At 41.9% G+C, this 18,087-nt stretch overlaps 1 protein-coding gene across 1 annotated transcript in view; it reads right to left on the bottom strand.

Moving 5' to 3' along the window:
• The window catches only part of dacha (dachshund a), an 853,183-nt gene that overhangs the window by 230,167 nt on the left and 604,929 nt on the right, over positions 1 to 18,087 (bottom strand). The window contains exon 4 of the mRNA XM_039765764.1: positions 54 to 226. Coding sequence (XP_039621698.1) covers positions 54 to 226 — 173 coding nt within the window. The remainder of the gene's footprint in view (positions 1 to 53; positions 227 to 18,087) is intronic.

Raw genomic sequence — 18,087 nt, forward strand, 5'->3', positions numbered from 1 at the left:
ATTTTTGTTCACAATGAGCCTTTTTGTTTTCCATTTTACAAATTGTCCCTTACCTTTATAACAGAGGCTCCTGCTCTGGACAGAGGACTGTGAATCTGGACGGCTGCAGCCATGTTTGCTATAGTATTCAGGTGGTTCATCTGGTTCATTGCCATGGCAACAGATGCAGGCGGGAGGCTGACAGGAAGGAGGGGATGGGGCATCATCATAAATGGCAAATCTAGCCCTGAAAGATAATGACATTTTATTATTTCAAACATATTAAAAAATAGTCAGATGAACAGAATAAGTTCATAATTCAAAACTAAAAAATGTCTTTGTTTATGGTGAGCAAGCTGGAACATAGTTATTGGCTTTTCAGTAGGTTACACAGTAATTTCCTAAATAATATCATCAGCTACAGAATATAGACTGTAACAATAATTTCCAGTACTGTATTTTTGACCAGAGAAGGAGGAGAAAGGAAAAGAAAGCTTTCATGTTCAAATGGATATTTGATTTTGTTTTGAAAATTCTGATTTTTATTTTTGTTTTGGTAATGTACTCAAGGCTGTTTCTGTTGTTAAACTGAAAACAATTTATTACTGTCAGACGTGTTTCTGTAGTCTGTGTAGTTCCATTTCCATTTCCACAACTTGACATACAATGCATCAATTTGGAAATAATCTGAATAAGATCAGTTCAAAAAGAGTCTATAATTTACCTGTCTAAAAGGGAGTTGTGTATTTCCAGTGCTTTTACCACAATGACTGAGATATTAGTGTACATTTTAAGAGCCTATTGAAACTTTTATATATTAAATAGATCATGAACTTCAACTTAGAATTAACTTTAAATCCTTAGAATTAGCCTTGGATAGTTAACTCAAAAAGGTGGGTCTTATTACAATTGGAAATTAATCAATTATATCAATATATTGGGCGGCACGGTGGCGCAGTGGTAGCGCTGCTGCCTCGCAGTTAGGAGACCGGGTTCGCTTCCTGGGTCCTCCCTGCATGGAGTTTGCATGTTCTCCCGTGTCTGCGTGGTTTCCTCCGGGCGCTCCGGTTTCCTCCCACAATCCAAAGACATGCAGGTTAGGTGGATTGGCGATTCTAAATTGGCCCTAGTGTGTGCTTGGTGTGTGGGTGTGTGTGTGTCCTGCGGTGGGTTGGCACCCTGCCCAGGATTGGTTCCTGCCTTGTGCCCTGTGTTGGCTGGGATTGGCTCCAGCAGACCCCCGTGACCATGTATTCGGATTCAGCGGGTTAGAAAATGGATGGATGGATCAATATATTGTACTGTACTATTTTAATACACAATTATTATATTGATATCCTAGAATACAGTTCTATTTTTATGTTAATTTAAAGGCATTTTTAATTACTAGCAGGCAGTGCCATGCAGTGGACATGACACTGGACTCTAAAATCCAAGGTTACTTTGATTTGCCGTCATTTCCCCTCTTGTTGACACTAAACTTGCCACTTAATATGTCTGAGGTCCAACTGCAAAAAATGTTCTTTACACTTGTAACAAATGCTGAAAAAGAATAAAAGCTTCAAGCAGTGTAAAATAAGTATTAATTTTGACTTTTATCATTAACTGTCCAGATTCATCAATTAATAAAAAGGAAGAAATATTTTGTAAAACTTGATTTACCACCTGAAACACTCCATATCTTAAGGATTTCTTTTACTTGTATTAAGCTTTTTTTGTTTACATACCCATACTAAAGGAATCACATTCCCCAGTTGGGAATTTGCAAGTCTTGTCTATGTGTGCATTGTGTACTTGATGAAAGCTTATGATCACATGCTCTATGAATTTGTTTTACAGTGTGCTACAGGAGGACATGTTTCTAAAGTTGTTGTTCTGTGCCTTTAAATCTCTGTCTGCTGACTGAGTATTTGTTCAGTGTAGGTGTAATATTTTGCTAAGGTTACATTGTATCTGCAGAGCTTTTTCTATTTTTTTATAGAATGGATATTCTACTTCAACAATGGCCTAAAGAATACCCAGTTTGAAAAAATAAAGGTTTCATGTTTGTGGATGATGAGGATGATGATGACATGATGATGATGTGCTAAGTGTGAGACAGTTGGAATGGGACTTGGCACCTTCTAATCTAAGGAGATGGCTTGTTCCCTGAAGATAAAGTGGGAGAAATGCCCTCTGAAATGGAGTATTTAGAAACTTGATCTTTACAATAAATGTGATGCAGTATTGCAGTTTTCTGAGTGTTGTACTGAACAGCTATGGTGAAGAGGAAGCTACTGTAAGCCCTTACATGAAATGTATGATTTACTACATCCTTAATCTTGCAAGCACACACAGGGAAAATGAAGCTCAGGGCTGCTGGGTTCAGTCTGTGTGAGAGGATGAGGAGCTCAGAAATATGGAATGACTTTTGAAGAAAGCTGTTACTTCTTCAAACCAAGAGGAGTCAGTTGGCTTTGGCATGTAGTTAGTATATGCCCAATATGTTTCCCAAAGTGGGTGGACCATGTAAGGTATACTGCAAGAAGGACTGAAGTAGTCTCAAGACACACTGACTGGTTTATATGTCCTGGATGGTCCTGGGAAATCTTAGCAATCCTTATGAGCAACCCAAGACTGTTACTGAAGATAGGATGACTTGGTCTATCTCACCTGACATGCTATTAATGCAAAAACTAACCAAGAAGCTTATCAAAATTCACTTAACTGAATTGAATAATTCAAATAATATTGTGTAAATCAGAATACTGTTCACCATAGATGGCTCTAGTTTTACAGAAATGAATCTAGAGACAAACACAATATTCTGTGGATCACATCTAAAAATGAACTTTTGCTATTTTGTAAAATGCTCCTTTAAAATCTGGGCTCCACTCTATAGGTCAAAGAAGCTGCTTTTCTGTAAGATACCAGCTTGGCTTTGATCACTGTCTCCTCCTTTCATGTGACGCACTTATATATTTTCAGCTCTGTCACAACAGTTGCATAGAAAATGAAAAAAAAATGGCAAAGTACAACTCATGTTAAAACAATGAGAAATGTGATTTACATAATCATACCCATTATATCATTACCACAAACAATATAAAACATCACAGCAAAGTGGCTTTCTTGCATCATGAGAAAAATACCGTGCATAATAAGACAAAAAAAAATTTAAAATGGAGAAAATAAAGTGAAACTAAGCTAAGCTATTTCCAAGTAACAGTATTCACATAAAGTAACTGTCTTGTTATGGAAAAACAAAGAACCAAAAAGCAGGGGTGTGCACAGAAGTGTTGCTACATGCCCAAGCTCCTTTCCCCTCATTGGTCCAACTGACCTTCTCTTCTGTTAGAACATAATTGATTGCTTCTGACCACAAGTTCACGCTACATTTTTGCTGTAAGGAGCAACAGTAAGCATCATGCCTTTTTAAAGATAGTTAGGCTATTGTTTACTATCCCGTATTATTATGTACATTAAATTATTATTATTATTATTATTATTATGGATACTAAAAAAAGAAGTGAATTCAACACTAGTCCAGCACTAGTTCCTAAGGAACATCACATTTATTCTCAAAAAAATAACCCTGTATTTGCAATTCCTGCAATTTTGTACCCACCTACACATTGATGCTTCAAAGAACTTTATATGCCAAACCCTTTATATCATACCTTATGAAATGCCTTCAGAAAATCAAGATAAATAATATCATATGCACAACTCTTTATAATATGCTTTTGTTGCTTCCACAAACAATTCCAACATATTAGTGAAACACGACATTCAGCTGAACCCATGCTATTTGCTAATACTCCTGTTCTACTGTACATATGTACTACTTGATCTCTGTTTATAAATTGTTTCCTTGAATTTACCTGTGATACATGTTAAGCTTTCTCGCTTTAGTTACCTGGATCAACTCTTTCATATAAAGGAATAATATTTTGGTTTCCTTATTCAATGGGGTAATTTTTACTAGGTTTTGAGCATTATAGTGCCATCCAAGTTACATCGAAATTTCCCTTGAATTAAAAAAATAAATGAATAAAAGTGAGCACTAACTTGTTTTCAAGATTAAAGTGTAAAAAAAAAAGTCTCATATAGTAGAAGTTCATTCTTTGACTCTCTGACCTCCAAAATGTCTGTACGCATTGCTGCTAAAAGGAGTGCCCTGATTGGAAGCAGTGCATTAGAATTATGTTTTTTGAAGAAGTTATTAATGTTTTTATATTTAATGTATTTTAATTTTGTTTGACCTCTAATTCCATGTTTGGAAATTGTATGTATAGACACACACCAAGGTTATTATAGTTAATGAAAACTAAAGTCAAAACTAAAACTATTATTAAAAAAACATTTTTGTAAACTGAAATAAAATAATTAACAAAACCGAAATGAAAAACTAAGACTAAACGAAACTATTAAATTAGCTAAAAAGACTAACTGAAATAAAACAATAATTTATTAAAAATATTTGTAGTTTTCATTTTTGAATGAATATTCTTGCTGTTAGTCTCTAACCCTTTAACTCTAAAACAGAAAGTAAACCACCACGAGCCACCCACATATATTCATCCAGTGAACGGCGGCTGGTGAAGGAAGGTGGGTGTTCACACAGCATTTGCAGTGACAGAGCAAGCTGAAAATGGGCTTGTAAAGCATGTGATATAGAAAGCGGTTTACTGTGCCGCCTTTCTTTGCGCTTGTTGTATATTCAGATGTAATTCAAACGTTTGAAATCGGAATGTGCTGTTCCACAAAACCTTTACCGTATAGACAGAAAAATCACAAGTGAGTAATGCTTCAGTTTATTTCCCATGTGGCTGCTTTTTGTTGAAAATAATTCACCTGACACTTTGCACAGAAGAAATCTTTTTTGAAAATAAAATGACACTGATAGAAAGACTTACTAAGTGATCTTACAAGATCAGCATATTGTTACTGACCAATCACTTTTACTTTAAAAAAGTCATTTAACATTGTACACGTTATCAGAGCAGGAAGGAACCAGACATCAGCACGTCTGATGTATAGGGTAGTCCAGATCTAATTATGCAGTTTTCATTACGCTATAACTTATTCAGTTTATTAAATAGAAAATCACCCTAAAAATCCCGGACTATCGAGAAGTGTGCAAACTGATGACATGAAGAATCGTCTTCGTGCCGAACTGGAATCGTCCCTGCATAAATCAAAGTCATCCAGATGATCTGGATCTGCATAATTAGATCTGCACCACCCTGTACTGACAAGAGACAACTTCCTGCCATATGCATAACAGTACAAGCAGGCTTGCTATTGAGAATGAATGGGGGCAGCGAGGGGCGGTTCATCACCAGCCCACCTCACAGTCACCTCCACTACAGTATGCTACCTGCAGTGTCCACCGCACCACCGCCCCATTCAACACACAGCCATCTGAGGCACACTACAATGCTACCCCCCCCTGCCCCATTCATCCTCAATGGCCTCCGTTCAGCCACAACCAGGTCACCGCTTGCAGCATTACCAGCCACCCACTGAGAATAAACAGGCAGCCATGTGTGATGGGTGGTCAGTGAAACCGCTTGCCGGTGGGAGCCACCCGAGGGACACTACACTGGGCGAGCAGCGAAATTGCCCCCTCCAGCCTCCGTCCAGCCACTGCTTGCAGCGTCCCCAGGCTGAAGATGACGGAGCGGCAGTTACTGAGTCGCATGTGTCGCAGCTGCGGCCCCGTTCGTATGTTGTAGGTCAGATGTCCGTAACCTGGGGACTACCTGTATATATATATCTATACTAATAAAAGGCAAAGCCCTCACTCACTCACTCACTCACTCACTCACTCACTCACTCATCAATAATTCTCCAACTTCCCGTGTAGGTAGAAGGCTGACATTTGGCAGGCTCATTCTTTACTGCTTACTTACAAAAGTTGGGCAGGTTTCATTTCGAAATTCTACGCATAATGGTCATAACTGGAAGCTATTTTTCTTCATATACTGTAATGGTTGAGCTGGCCGTGGGGGGCGGAGTTTCGTGTGACATCATCACGCCTCCCACGTAATCACGTGAACTGACTGTCAACGCAGTACATAGAAAACAAGGAAGAGCTCCAAAAGCGCTGAAGAAAACATGCATTATATAATTGAGAAGGCAGCTTAAACAATAAGAAGCGAGCGAGTGACATATACAACCATATTCATGAGTGCAGCTACTTCGGAAACAAAGCACGGTGTAAACCTAAAGTATAAATTAAGTTCATAGACAGGCTGCCGCTGGTGTTTGTCATGCCCACGGCTAATGCGGGATACAAGTTTAGTTTAGTCAGAAGAAAGCGTGTTGCTAGGACTGATTTGAGGAAAATTTTGTTTCAAAAGACTACCCTACGGAAGCCTTGATAAAAGCGTGGTATTGTGCAAACTGTGCAAAAAGGAGTTACCATACCACCCAAGCACTTCAACCTTACGGTACCATCTAAATGCAAAACATGTTACAGCAAACACAGAAACTGTGTATGCTGTTAGCACTAGCAGTAGCGGTTCGAGTACCAACAAAAGGTGTCGGCAGCCCAAACCTGATGAAATGACTGGCTTCAGGACCAAAATTAGTAAGTCAACATCGGTCAAACACTTACATGAATATTCATGAGTGCAGCTACTTCGAAAACAAAGCACGGTGTAAACCTAAAGTTTAAATTAAGATCATAGACAGGCTGTCGCTGGCGTTTGTCATGCCCACGGCTAATGCGGGATACAAGTTTAATGAGAGGACGCAGGATATAAACGAGTTTTGATCACTTTGTAACTACGTTCACATTGATGGTGAAGGGCTGTGCTTATGCATATTCTGAGAGACTGTGTTTGTGGGGGATTGACAGTTAAGGCGGGTGGGGGAGTCACGTCATCATCTCCCCTCCCATTCACCTCATTTCGCTCTGAGCTGAGCTCCGCAGCTAACGTAGTCTTGCGGAACCAACTTTGTCAGGCTGCCACCAAATACTCACAGAAAAATCCACAAGTTAATACACACGCTGTCTCTAGAGTTTCTCCACACTCTGAATCCTCCAGGCACTACTTACAAAAGGTTACATTGACAATCGTGTTACTTTATTTTTAAAATGTTTCCTTTTCTTAGCACAAGCACAGCTGAGAAGCTTCGATGCATGTGCTCCATAACGTATTAAAAATAACGATTTAATCACACTTTGCATTCCAAGCAAAGGGGAACTTCTGTCAATGCATGATTTCCTGCTACACCGATTACATTGATGCACACATCAGAGCTACAAAAATGTAACAGTCGGAAGAACGCGCGTTGCTACGACTGATTGGAGGAAAATTTCATTTCAAAAGACTACCCGACGGAAGCCTTGATAAAAGCGTGGTTCTGTGCACATATATATATATATATATATATATATATGTGGATGTATATGTTGTCACTCACGCGCGAGTAGGGGACCGCGGACGGACCTTAATACGTTCGGGAAGACGTTCGCCAGCAGGGAGTGGCAGGGGATTAACCTTTCTCCTTTTATTTCTTACAGAAGAAAAGACGTACCGCCGCCATAAGCCTCCCTCCTACAGCTTCCCCCAGTACGCTACTTCCGCCCTTCCTCTGTCCACTACTCATGACGTCATCAATCCCATCTTCCACCACGGCTCCTTCCCAGCATTCCTCCACTTCCGGCCCCTCCTCCATAAAATGTCCACCGACGCCATCTGTTGTGGTAATGCACTCTGGAAACTATTTTCATGTACATTGACCTGTTTTTTTTGTTATTGTGGATCATAATTCAGTATATGGGGCCGGAAACCCCAAACCTTTATGCTATCTCTTGATTTCTCTTTTACAATGTATATATACTGTATATATGTGTGTATATGTATATATATGTTTCTATGTGTGTGTGTATATATATACATATATATATATATGACAGCAACACTCATTACAATGACAACACAATTACATTATCAATCATGTTACGTTATTATTAAAACTTTTCCTTTTCTTTTTCATTACTTCTTTAACACACTACTCTGCTGCGAAGCGCAGGTATTTTGCTATATATATATATATATACATACACTGTTAGTGGAAAAAAAACACACCAAAATGTTTTTCATCACATCTTCAACAATAGTCAGCCGATTTTGATAAAATTTGAAACATTGTATAAACTTGTAAGTAATTAATACAACTGTTGTTGGAAAACATATTACATACACTTTGTATCAAACATTAAGTAAATCAGCCGACTATTGTTGAAGATGTGATGAAAAACATTTTGGTGCGTTTTTTTCCACTCACAGTGTATATATATATATATATATATATATATATATATATATATATATATTGTCACGCACGCCGATTAGGAGGCATGGACTGATTCGAGAACACCTGGGAAAACATTCGCCGCCAGGGAATGGCGGGGGACTAACTTTCTCCCTCTGCTTCCTTATAGAAAAAGAGACCTTCCAGCACCATAGGCCTGGGTTGACCGCCGTGCGTACTTCCGCCTTCCTCCGCCATCTTGCCCTGACGCCATTCTTCCCATCCTCCCTAGCGTCCTTCCCAGCTGTCCTCCACTTCCGCTCCACCCCTATAAAATGGCCGCGACGCCAGGAGCCGGCGTCGCGTTATGAACTGTTTAGTTTGTGCTTTGACCTGTTTTTCTTTTTTGCAAAAGTTCTGTACAATATACGGGGCCGGAAACCCCAACCCTTATTGCTGTCTCCTCGGTCCTTTGACAAGTGGCGTAGCCGGCAGGATAGAGAGATCCCGAGATGACGGAGGGACAGGACCTCAACACGGTGCTACAAGCTATGAATGACCAGCTCCAGGCGCTGCAGCTCGCGCAAGCCGCCACCACCCGGGAGCTGGAGGCCACGAAGGCCAGGTTAGTAGAAGCCCAACGGGCGAGACAGACCGCCCAGGCAGCCGCCTCCTTTAGTCCCGATGGGCCCTTCGGAGGACGCCGACGCTACCTGGGCATGTTTGAGAGGACGCCACCCGAACGAAAGTGGCAGCGGTCCGAGTGGGCGCCCATCCTGGCGCCATATCTGAAGGGATTCGCTGCGGGCCTATTATGACCTCCCTGAGGAGGAGGCCGCTAATTACGACCTCCTCAAGCCCAAATACTGGCCCGCTACGGCATTAGCCCGGCCAGCAGGCGTCAATGGCGGAACTGGGTCTTTGACCCTGAAAGCCCGCCGCCCAGGCGCTCGAGTTCTGGGGCAAGATGGGCGCTGGCTACGCCAGAGGGACCCGGCGGGCGGAAAGTGGTCGAGCGGGTGGCCTGTGAAGGCCTGGTCAATGCGATGCCCAGTTCCCTCGCCCAGCAGGTCCGGGACACGCCTACCAAAACATGTCGGGCCTCCTCGACGCCCTGGAGCGCCAGTTGGCGGTCCTCCGACTTGGGGGGTCAGAAAGGCCTGCTCGCGGGAACCGCAGGGACGGGCGGCCACCCCCGAGCCCTCTCGACGCTGCAGAAGCGCCAGCCAGAGCCAGAGAGAAGCCGGACCGCCGGCTGTTTCAAGTGTGGCGAGACCGCCACCTACTACCAAACCTGCCCCCACAACATCGCCCGAGCCTATGGACTGTACCTGGACATCGCCGGAGAGGTATTGTATCCCGCCGCATCCCTTGGCGAGTCCAACACGGAGTGGTGTTGCTAAATGGGCACGCCGTGGTAGCTTTGTTTGATTCCGCAGCAACATTACCATTGTTGCTCGCCGCTTTGTCTTACCGCAACAGTGGTTAAACCAGCGCTTGTTGGTCACTTGTGTGCATGGGGGACTAGGTCCCATCGCTCCGCCACTGCTATGTCACCTGGAAGGGGAACCAACCCAAATGACGGTCGCTGTGTTACCTGAACCCCCTTCCCAGTGATTTTGGGACAAGACTGGTCTAAAAGAATCAGCGGTAAGCCATTCGCCCCGGGCCTTGTTGGATCTAGTGATGAGGGGAAAAGGCAACCTCCCGGCCTCCACGCCGTGCACAAGGGCAGGCCCTAGCGGCGCTGGTGTTTCGGGGACTTTTCCTGGCCAGGACCTTGACCCGAAGACTCCGGGAAGGGACTAGCCAGGGAACTCTTCCCAGGCCCAGGCCCAAGACCCTCTCGGCGCCTGGACCATCAGTTTCGTCCACGCCGCCTCCTTTAAGAGGGAACAGTGGAATGATGATTCCCGCGCTTTGCCCGAACGCGTTGTTCTGCCTAACAGCTCACCAGCGGACGGTTCCACACCGCGAACCCTTCTTTGTCCTCGAAAATGATCTGTTGTACCGAAAGTGGCTACCCATGAGGGCGAGGTGCGAAGTTGTTGCTAATTCCGCTGCACCTTCCGGGCGGGAGATATGCGAAGTTGGCACATGCTCACCTCCTAGGCGCCACCTCGGGCCAAAAACGCTGGAGAGAATTAAACTCCGGTTTTACTGGCCTGGGATCAATGAGGAGGTCCGACGTTCTGTCAATCCTGTCCGAGTGCCAGACCCGCCAGATTCCTAGGAGGGACCGCGCTCCTCTAGTCCCTATACCCCTAGTCGATGTACCCTTTGAAAGAATAGGGGTCGATCTGGTGGGACCCCTGGAGCCCTCAACCCGTGGCCACAAGTATATCCTAGTCATGGTGGACTATGCCACCCGGTACCCAGAGGCGGTTCCCCTGCGCCCGCTAATACTAAAAGCATCGCACGGAACTGGTTAATTTGTTTTTCACGCTGGGCATACCCAAGGAGGTCCTCACGACCAGGGACGCCTTTACATCGGATACGCTCAGGAGGTAGCCAAATTACTGCAGATAAAGCACCTGAAAGCGCCTGTCTATCACCCGCAAACTGACGGGCTGGTGGAACGCTTTAACCAGACGCTTAAGCAGATGCTTCGCAAGGTAGTCAGCGCGACGGCAGGAACTGGGACCAGCTCCTCCCGCTGGTGCTTTTGCTTACCGGAGGTACCCCAGGCCTCTACTGGCTTCTCCCCTTTGAATTGTTATATGGTCGACAACCCCGGGAATCCTCGACATCCTAAAAGAAGGCTGGGAGGCCGAGGCCCTTCCTCCTCTAACATTTTGGAGTACATAGCGCAACTGCGCGACCGACTCACAAAGATCAGGCCCCTCCTAAAAGAGCACGGACTCGCGCAAGCAGCACAGGCCCGTGTTACAACCGCAACTCCGGCCCTCAGGGAGTTCCGCCTGGGACCGAAGTTATGGTGCTCGCCCCAACCTCCCACTGCTGCTCGCCACTGGCAAGGGCCTTACGAGGTTAAGGAGAGGAAGGACTGCCGACTATTTGGTGAAACAGCCCAATCGTCGACCGAGCGAGAGGATCTATCACGTCAACCTGCTAAAGCCCTGGAGAGATAGAGAGGAGCTTCCCAGCTCCCATAGGTCCCTCTCCCTCTTCACGAGCACAACTGCCCTTAACCTCGGAGAAGAGCTGACCCCCAAGCAGCGGCAGGAGTTATCCCAGACCCTCCGTGCCATCCCCGAGGTGGTGAGCGAAGTCGCCCGCCGGACCTCGCTGATTGCCCACGATATAGTCACGGACCCCGTGTAATCGTCCGAGAGGCCCTACAGACTCCCGGAGGCAAAACGTACAGAGGTCGAACTGGAGGTGAAACGTATGTTGGACATGGACATAATTGAAGAGAGCCATAGTCCCTGGTCCAGCCCTATTGTCCTCGTCTCCAAGCCAGACGGCTCATGGAGGTTCTGTAACGACTTTAGACGTCTGAATCAGATCTCCAAGTTCGATGCCTACCCCATGCCCCGCATTGACGACCTCCTTGAGCGGCTGGGTACGGCTCGATATTTGACTACCCTGGACATGACGAGTGGAGGCGGCCCGAAGAAAGGCATTGTGGCCAGGACTTTGAGGACTGTTTGGGGTATTGTGCACTAAACTGGGTCTGAGTGACCAAATAGACTGGGGTCTTTGTGACCATAGTTTGTACATATTGTAAATAAACGTGTGGTGGTTTGTGCAAAACAAGATGTCTGCCTGTCTGTGCCCGGGTGCCGTTGACAATATATACAGATATATTTATATACACATACACACACATATATACATATATATATACATATACATATCTACATATATACTGTATATACACATATATATATACAAATCTATATATATATATATATATATATATATATACATATATATATTAGGTGGGACTCGATTAAAAAATTAATCTAATTAATTAGAGGCTGTGTAATAATTAATCTTGATTAATCGTATGTAATCACACATGAAAATTTGCCCCAAATCGCAAATGCTTTTTTTAATTTAAAATTTTAGTGGGCGACAGAATCAAATAATAGACATGGACATGAATATTGTAAACTCAAGCTCTTTTAATTTCTGAAAAAAAAGCTTTTAAACTGCATTTCAATTCAAAACAGAAACAAAAATATCATCCCTGGCTAAAATTGGGCAGACTTAAAAATAAAGTGGTATTTTAAGTACTTTAAGTACATTTTCAGAATGGTATTGTCTTTAAATAATAATAACAAAAATTTCAACATAAAGTGCAGTTTTTCTTCTTAAAAAAATAAGGCAGAAACATAAAAGGTAATTTGACTAGCTTCACCTTTAAACTCTGAGTAATCTTAGCCAAAATTATTTTGTACATTAGGCTAAAACAGTGTGATCGTTGAACATTTTGTAATTAGATGTAATTAGAATTACTAACGGTCACGGAAGTCCAATGATCCCAATAAGAGCCACAAAGTCCGCTTTCTGTAATGCATCTAATTTTGCTTGCTTTTCGGTGTGCACAAAACCATGCTTTTATCAAGGCTTCTGTTGGGTAGTCTTTTGAAATGAAATTTTCCTCCGATCAGTCGTAGGAACGCACTTTATTCCGACTCTAACATTTTTGTAGCTCTGATGTGTGCATCAATGTCATCGATATACCAGGAAATCATGCAATGACAAAAGTTCCCCTTTGCTTGGAATTGAAAGTGTGATTAAATGCGTTATTTTTTTAACGCTGCTATGGAGTACATGCATCAAGCTTCTCAGCTGTGCTTGTGCTAAGAAAAGGAAACATTTTAAAAATAACGTAACATGATTGTGAATGTAATAGTTTTGTGACTGTTATGAGTGTTGCTGTCATCAAGGATTTGATCATAATTTCTTTCAATCAGGTTCGTATTTGGACAGTTTGCACAAAACCACGCTTTTATCAAGGCTTCCGTCGGGTAGTCTTTTGAAATGAAATTTTCCTCCGATCAGTCTTAGGAACGCGCTTTGTATCCATTATTCATAAAGCTTCAATTGGTGATCTGTCTTTCTGCGTTAACCGCATATTTTTTCATACGTCTCAAACCAAGGGGATGCGAGGGTAAAATGAATCGGGAAGCGCGCATACATACTCAGTGCACCCCCTGTCGGGAATCGAACCTCGGACGTCGGCGCTAGAGGCAAAGTCTCTACTATTGCGCCACGGCGTGTGGTTTGTCTATTTGAGAGTATGTAGATCGGGGTATATATATATATATACATATATAGCTATATATATATACCGTGCTTCGCAGCGGAGAAGTAGTGTGTTAAAGAAGTTATGAAAAATAAAAGGGAACATTTTAAAACTAACGTAGCATGATTGTCAATATACAGTAATTGTTTAGTGTTATGAGTGTTGCTGTCATCAAGGATTTGATTATCATTATTTGTTTCAATCAGGTTCGTATTTTTACGATGTGTTGTGTTCATGTTACATTCCATGTTTGTCAATCGTTGTAAAGATAACAGGTTTCATTCATCGATTTGTTTCTTACTGCATCAATAAACAGCTCGTCTTCCTCTTTATCTGAGACGTGACACACTGCATGCACGGGTTTTTTTTACACTGTCTTCCTTTAGCGGGACATTGACTTTTTGCACCGTTTGCTTTGTTTCCGCAGTAGCTGCACTTATGAATATGCTTGTATGTATCACACGCTTCATATTTTTTTGCTGCCTTCTCAATTGTGTAATTCGGTTTTTGTTCAGCACTCTTTGGAACTGTTGCTTTTCGTCTGTGCACTGCGTCATTTCATGTGAGCCGCTCGGTGTACATGCATCGAAGGTTCACAGCTGTGCTGGTGCCATCTCGTGCGATGTCCACAGCTGTATTTAATGTTAGCTAAGACCCGGCACTTAAAAGTTTCTCTCGCAGTTTCGCTGAGTTTGTGCCAAACACCACCCTGACCATCTCATCTTCCTCTGCATAAGCACAGTCCTTCACCCGTGAATATTTAGCGGCAATGTTTCTATTGGATTGCCGCTGACGGACGGTCTTATATGGGCAGGCACTAAATTACGTGGGAGGCCTAACTCCGCCTCTCACGGGCATCGAAAGCAGAAGTCTATTATAGTATATGGACGAAAAAAAAGGTTCCAGTTATGACCATCACGCGTAGAATTTTGAAATGAAACCTGCCCAACTTTTGTAAGTAAGCTGTAAGGAATGAGCCTGCCAAATTTCAGCCTTCTACCTACACGGGAAGTTGGAGAATTAGTGATGAGTGAGTCAGTGAGGGCTTTGCCTTTTATTAGTATAGATATATATAGAGATAGATATATATATACACAGATACTGTATATATATATATATATATATATATATGACAGCAACACTCATAACAGAGACAAAACAATTACATTGACAATCATGTTATGTTATTTTTAAAATGTTTCATTTTCTTTTTCTTAACTTCTTTAACACACTACTTCTCCGCTGCGAAGCGTGGGTACTTTGCTAGTATACAGTGGTGTGAAAAACTATTTGCCCCCTTCCTGATTTCTTATTCTTTTGCATGTTTGTCACACAAAATGTTTCTGATCATCAAACACATTTAACCATTAGTCAAATATAACACAAGTAAACACAAAATGCAGTTTTAAATGATGGTTTTATTATTTAGGGAGAAAAAATCCAAACCTACATGGCCCTGTGTGAAAAAGTAATTGCCCCCTGAACCTAATAACTGGTTGGGCCACCCTTAGCAGCAATAACTGCAATCAAGCTGCTTATATAATTTGCAATGAGTCTTTTACAGCGCTCTGGAGGAATTTTGGCCCACTCATCTTTGCAGAATTGTTGTAATTCAGCTTTATTTGAGGGTTTTCTAGCATGAACCGCCTTTTTAAGGTCATGCCATAGCATCTCAATTGGATTCAGGTCAGATCCTTAATTATAGCAGCCCACACCAATACTCTATCTCCACCTTGCTGGCGCCAGCTTCAAACTGGTGGTCTCTGTCCATTAGTAGTCCACTCATCTGGTCCATCAAGAGTAACTCTCATTTGATCTTTCTATTAAACCTTTGAAAAATCAGTTTAAGCTAATTTTGGTCCAATCTTGAACCTTCATCTTGTGAATTTTATGTGCATTTTTTTTCTCCACGCGTTTTTTTAAAAACTTGCTGACTATTGTCAAGCTGTCACATCTCAATAGTTTAACAATTTGTTTATTATATCTCTTTTTTTGGCAAGTTTTACCTGAGGTAATGAATCTGCATAATAATTATGGACAATAATTATAGTTCTTTTTCCCTTTAGGGATTTTATTTTATTTTAATGGGGTATTTTGATTCTTCCCTTACTTTGTAATGACTTATATTATAAAAATATTACAGTAACTACAGTACATGTGAAATAACAAAGCACTCACGTAAACGTTTGTAGTCTAGAAGGTTATCCTTCTAGGAACAATCAGATACCTAAAAGAGTACCTGTACTACAATACATTCATTCTCAAAACTACATATAAGTTCTGTGGAGTAATGTATTATTTCACCTTGTGTCTTATATTTTTCTTCATAAAAGTGATTAAAAGGCCTGACAGTAATGTCAAGAGAGAAGCATTAAAAGCATGGCATTGTGGTATATTTTTCCTTTTTAGAATTCTTAAAAATTTCTACTTTCGGTCCATCTGTAAGATTAATTTCTACATATTTTCCAAACTTGGTTACTAGCTTTTTCACTTGTATTGAAGGTTAGGATAGACCTTTTTAGAAAGACTCTTGTCTCTATCATTTAATCTAATGATTTAAGGCTTTGTGAGAACTACTTTCACCAAAGTACACATTTGACATTTGCTGCCCTCCACAAGCATTTTACGTTTGTTTTGTTTTGCCTAATAAACAATGCATCAATCTGCCGATCCTCTCGTATTTATTCCATGACAGACATCAGATTAAAATTATTCTCAGATATTGCTACAAAAAAATACAAAGGTAAATAGAAGATGAAAAAATTATAATTTCTCAATGGAGTTATTTTTTTTAATATTTGCAAGAAACTATTTTCTTTCCAAAGCATCCCCAGAAAACAAAAACACTGCTTCCCTGTCACAATATATAAATATACTGTATATGTGCACATCTTCATTAAGATATACTTAATATTAAGCATTGTCACACACGTGCAAGTAGGAGGCAGCTGAAGGGCTTAGAGACTAATAGTAATACATCTACCCAGGGGGTGGCAGGGTGCACTAACTCCCTTTCTAAGTCTCCTGTGGACCTTTCCTGGAAAATCCAGCCATGAGCCAGTGCCTCAGCTCGGGACACATCACTTCCAGTCCTGGCCCCAAGGACGATATCACTTTCCTCAAACTCCCTATAAAACATCACTCCCTTCCTCTGGATTTCAGTTCTGTTTTGGACTCTGGCTTGTAACCATTACTTGCTTTGAACAACCTTACTTTGTTTTGCAGCCAGGAACATATTATACGGGTGGCTGCCCCAAACCTTTGCGATGTCTGGTGTCTCTTCTTCTCACGGCATACAGTTTTGATAAATACATATTTAGATACATAAAAAAGAATATAGACAATGAATAGATCAACTTCAGTTCTAAGACAATGTTTTGGCCTCCATATTTTAGCATTTCATAAGCACTGTTTTATATTATATTATATTATATTATATTATATTATATTATATCTACGTCTCACTTCTGGGCTGGACAGACACACACACTTGCACGTGTAGAACTCTATTTTATTTCAAACACAACAGGGGCGTGGTGGCATTCAAACATAAAAAATGCTGGCAGACACCTCCAGTACGCCCTCTGGTGGTCGTTCTGGATGATAACATGCATACAAGACCGTAAGATCACCCCCCGCCCTACCCAGAAGGGTTACAGCTGATTTCAGCCTACAGTAATTTTAGTGGACCATTGAGAAACATGTGTACCAAGTTTCATGAAAATCCATCCGGCCATATGGACGTGATGCTGGAACATACATACATACACACATTGACTTTTATATACATAAATTAACTGTGTTCCTGTGCTCTTTTTCAAGTAACAGCTAGAATATACTGTACTAATCCCTTTCATAAATTTAGAAACTTCAGGCATATCAAATAAGATCATAAAATCTAACACCACCATACATTAAAAAGCAAACATTTCATTGTCTGCCTCACCATAGATATAATGAGTATGGTAGAATATTTAAATTAGTTGAGGGATTCAATAAGTAGGGTGGCACAGTAGCGCCTCCTCCGGGTACTCCGGTTTCCTCCCACAGTCCAAACACATGCAGGTTAGGTGTATTGGTGATTCTAAATTGTCTCTAGTGTGTGCTTGGTGTGTGTGTGTGTGTGTGTACATGCCCTGTGGTGGGCTGGCGCCCTGCCCGGGGTTTGTTTCCTGCCTTGCGCACAGATTGGCTGGGATTGGCTCCAGCAGACCACCGTGACCCTGTAGTTAGGATATAGCGAGTTGGATAATGGATGAATGGATGGATTCAATAAGTAGCAAATTAAAATAGACAATTAACCTCACATTGTTTCATACTAACTGAAATAAAGGCACTTAAATATGACAGGACCATTTATTGTCCAATCATGCATTAATTTCCAGTCACATATTTTACATTTTGATAATCTCGGATTCACTGTGCTCATGTAATATTGTTGCTTGGTTTGCAAGGCAGAGCCCGTTATCCTCAGGAACCACTGCATGTCTGGATGTTGGTTCAACCATGGCTGGGGTCTCTACTGTGCCCCTAGGCAGGACACCTCTGGTCTCCACCACCCCATCCTCCTCAGCCCCTTAATCCAGTCCAACTAACAAACATGCACACTCTCAAATACACACCCATGCATTCAGTGACAC

The sequence above is a fragment of the Polypterus senegalus genome, chromosome 10, assembly GCF_016835505.1.
Source record: "Polypterus senegalus isolate Bchr_013 chromosome 10, ASM1683550v1, whole genome shotgun sequence".
Taxonomy (NCBI): Eukaryota; Metazoa; Chordata; class Cladistia; order Polypteriformes; family Polypteridae; genus Polypterus; species Polypterus senegalus.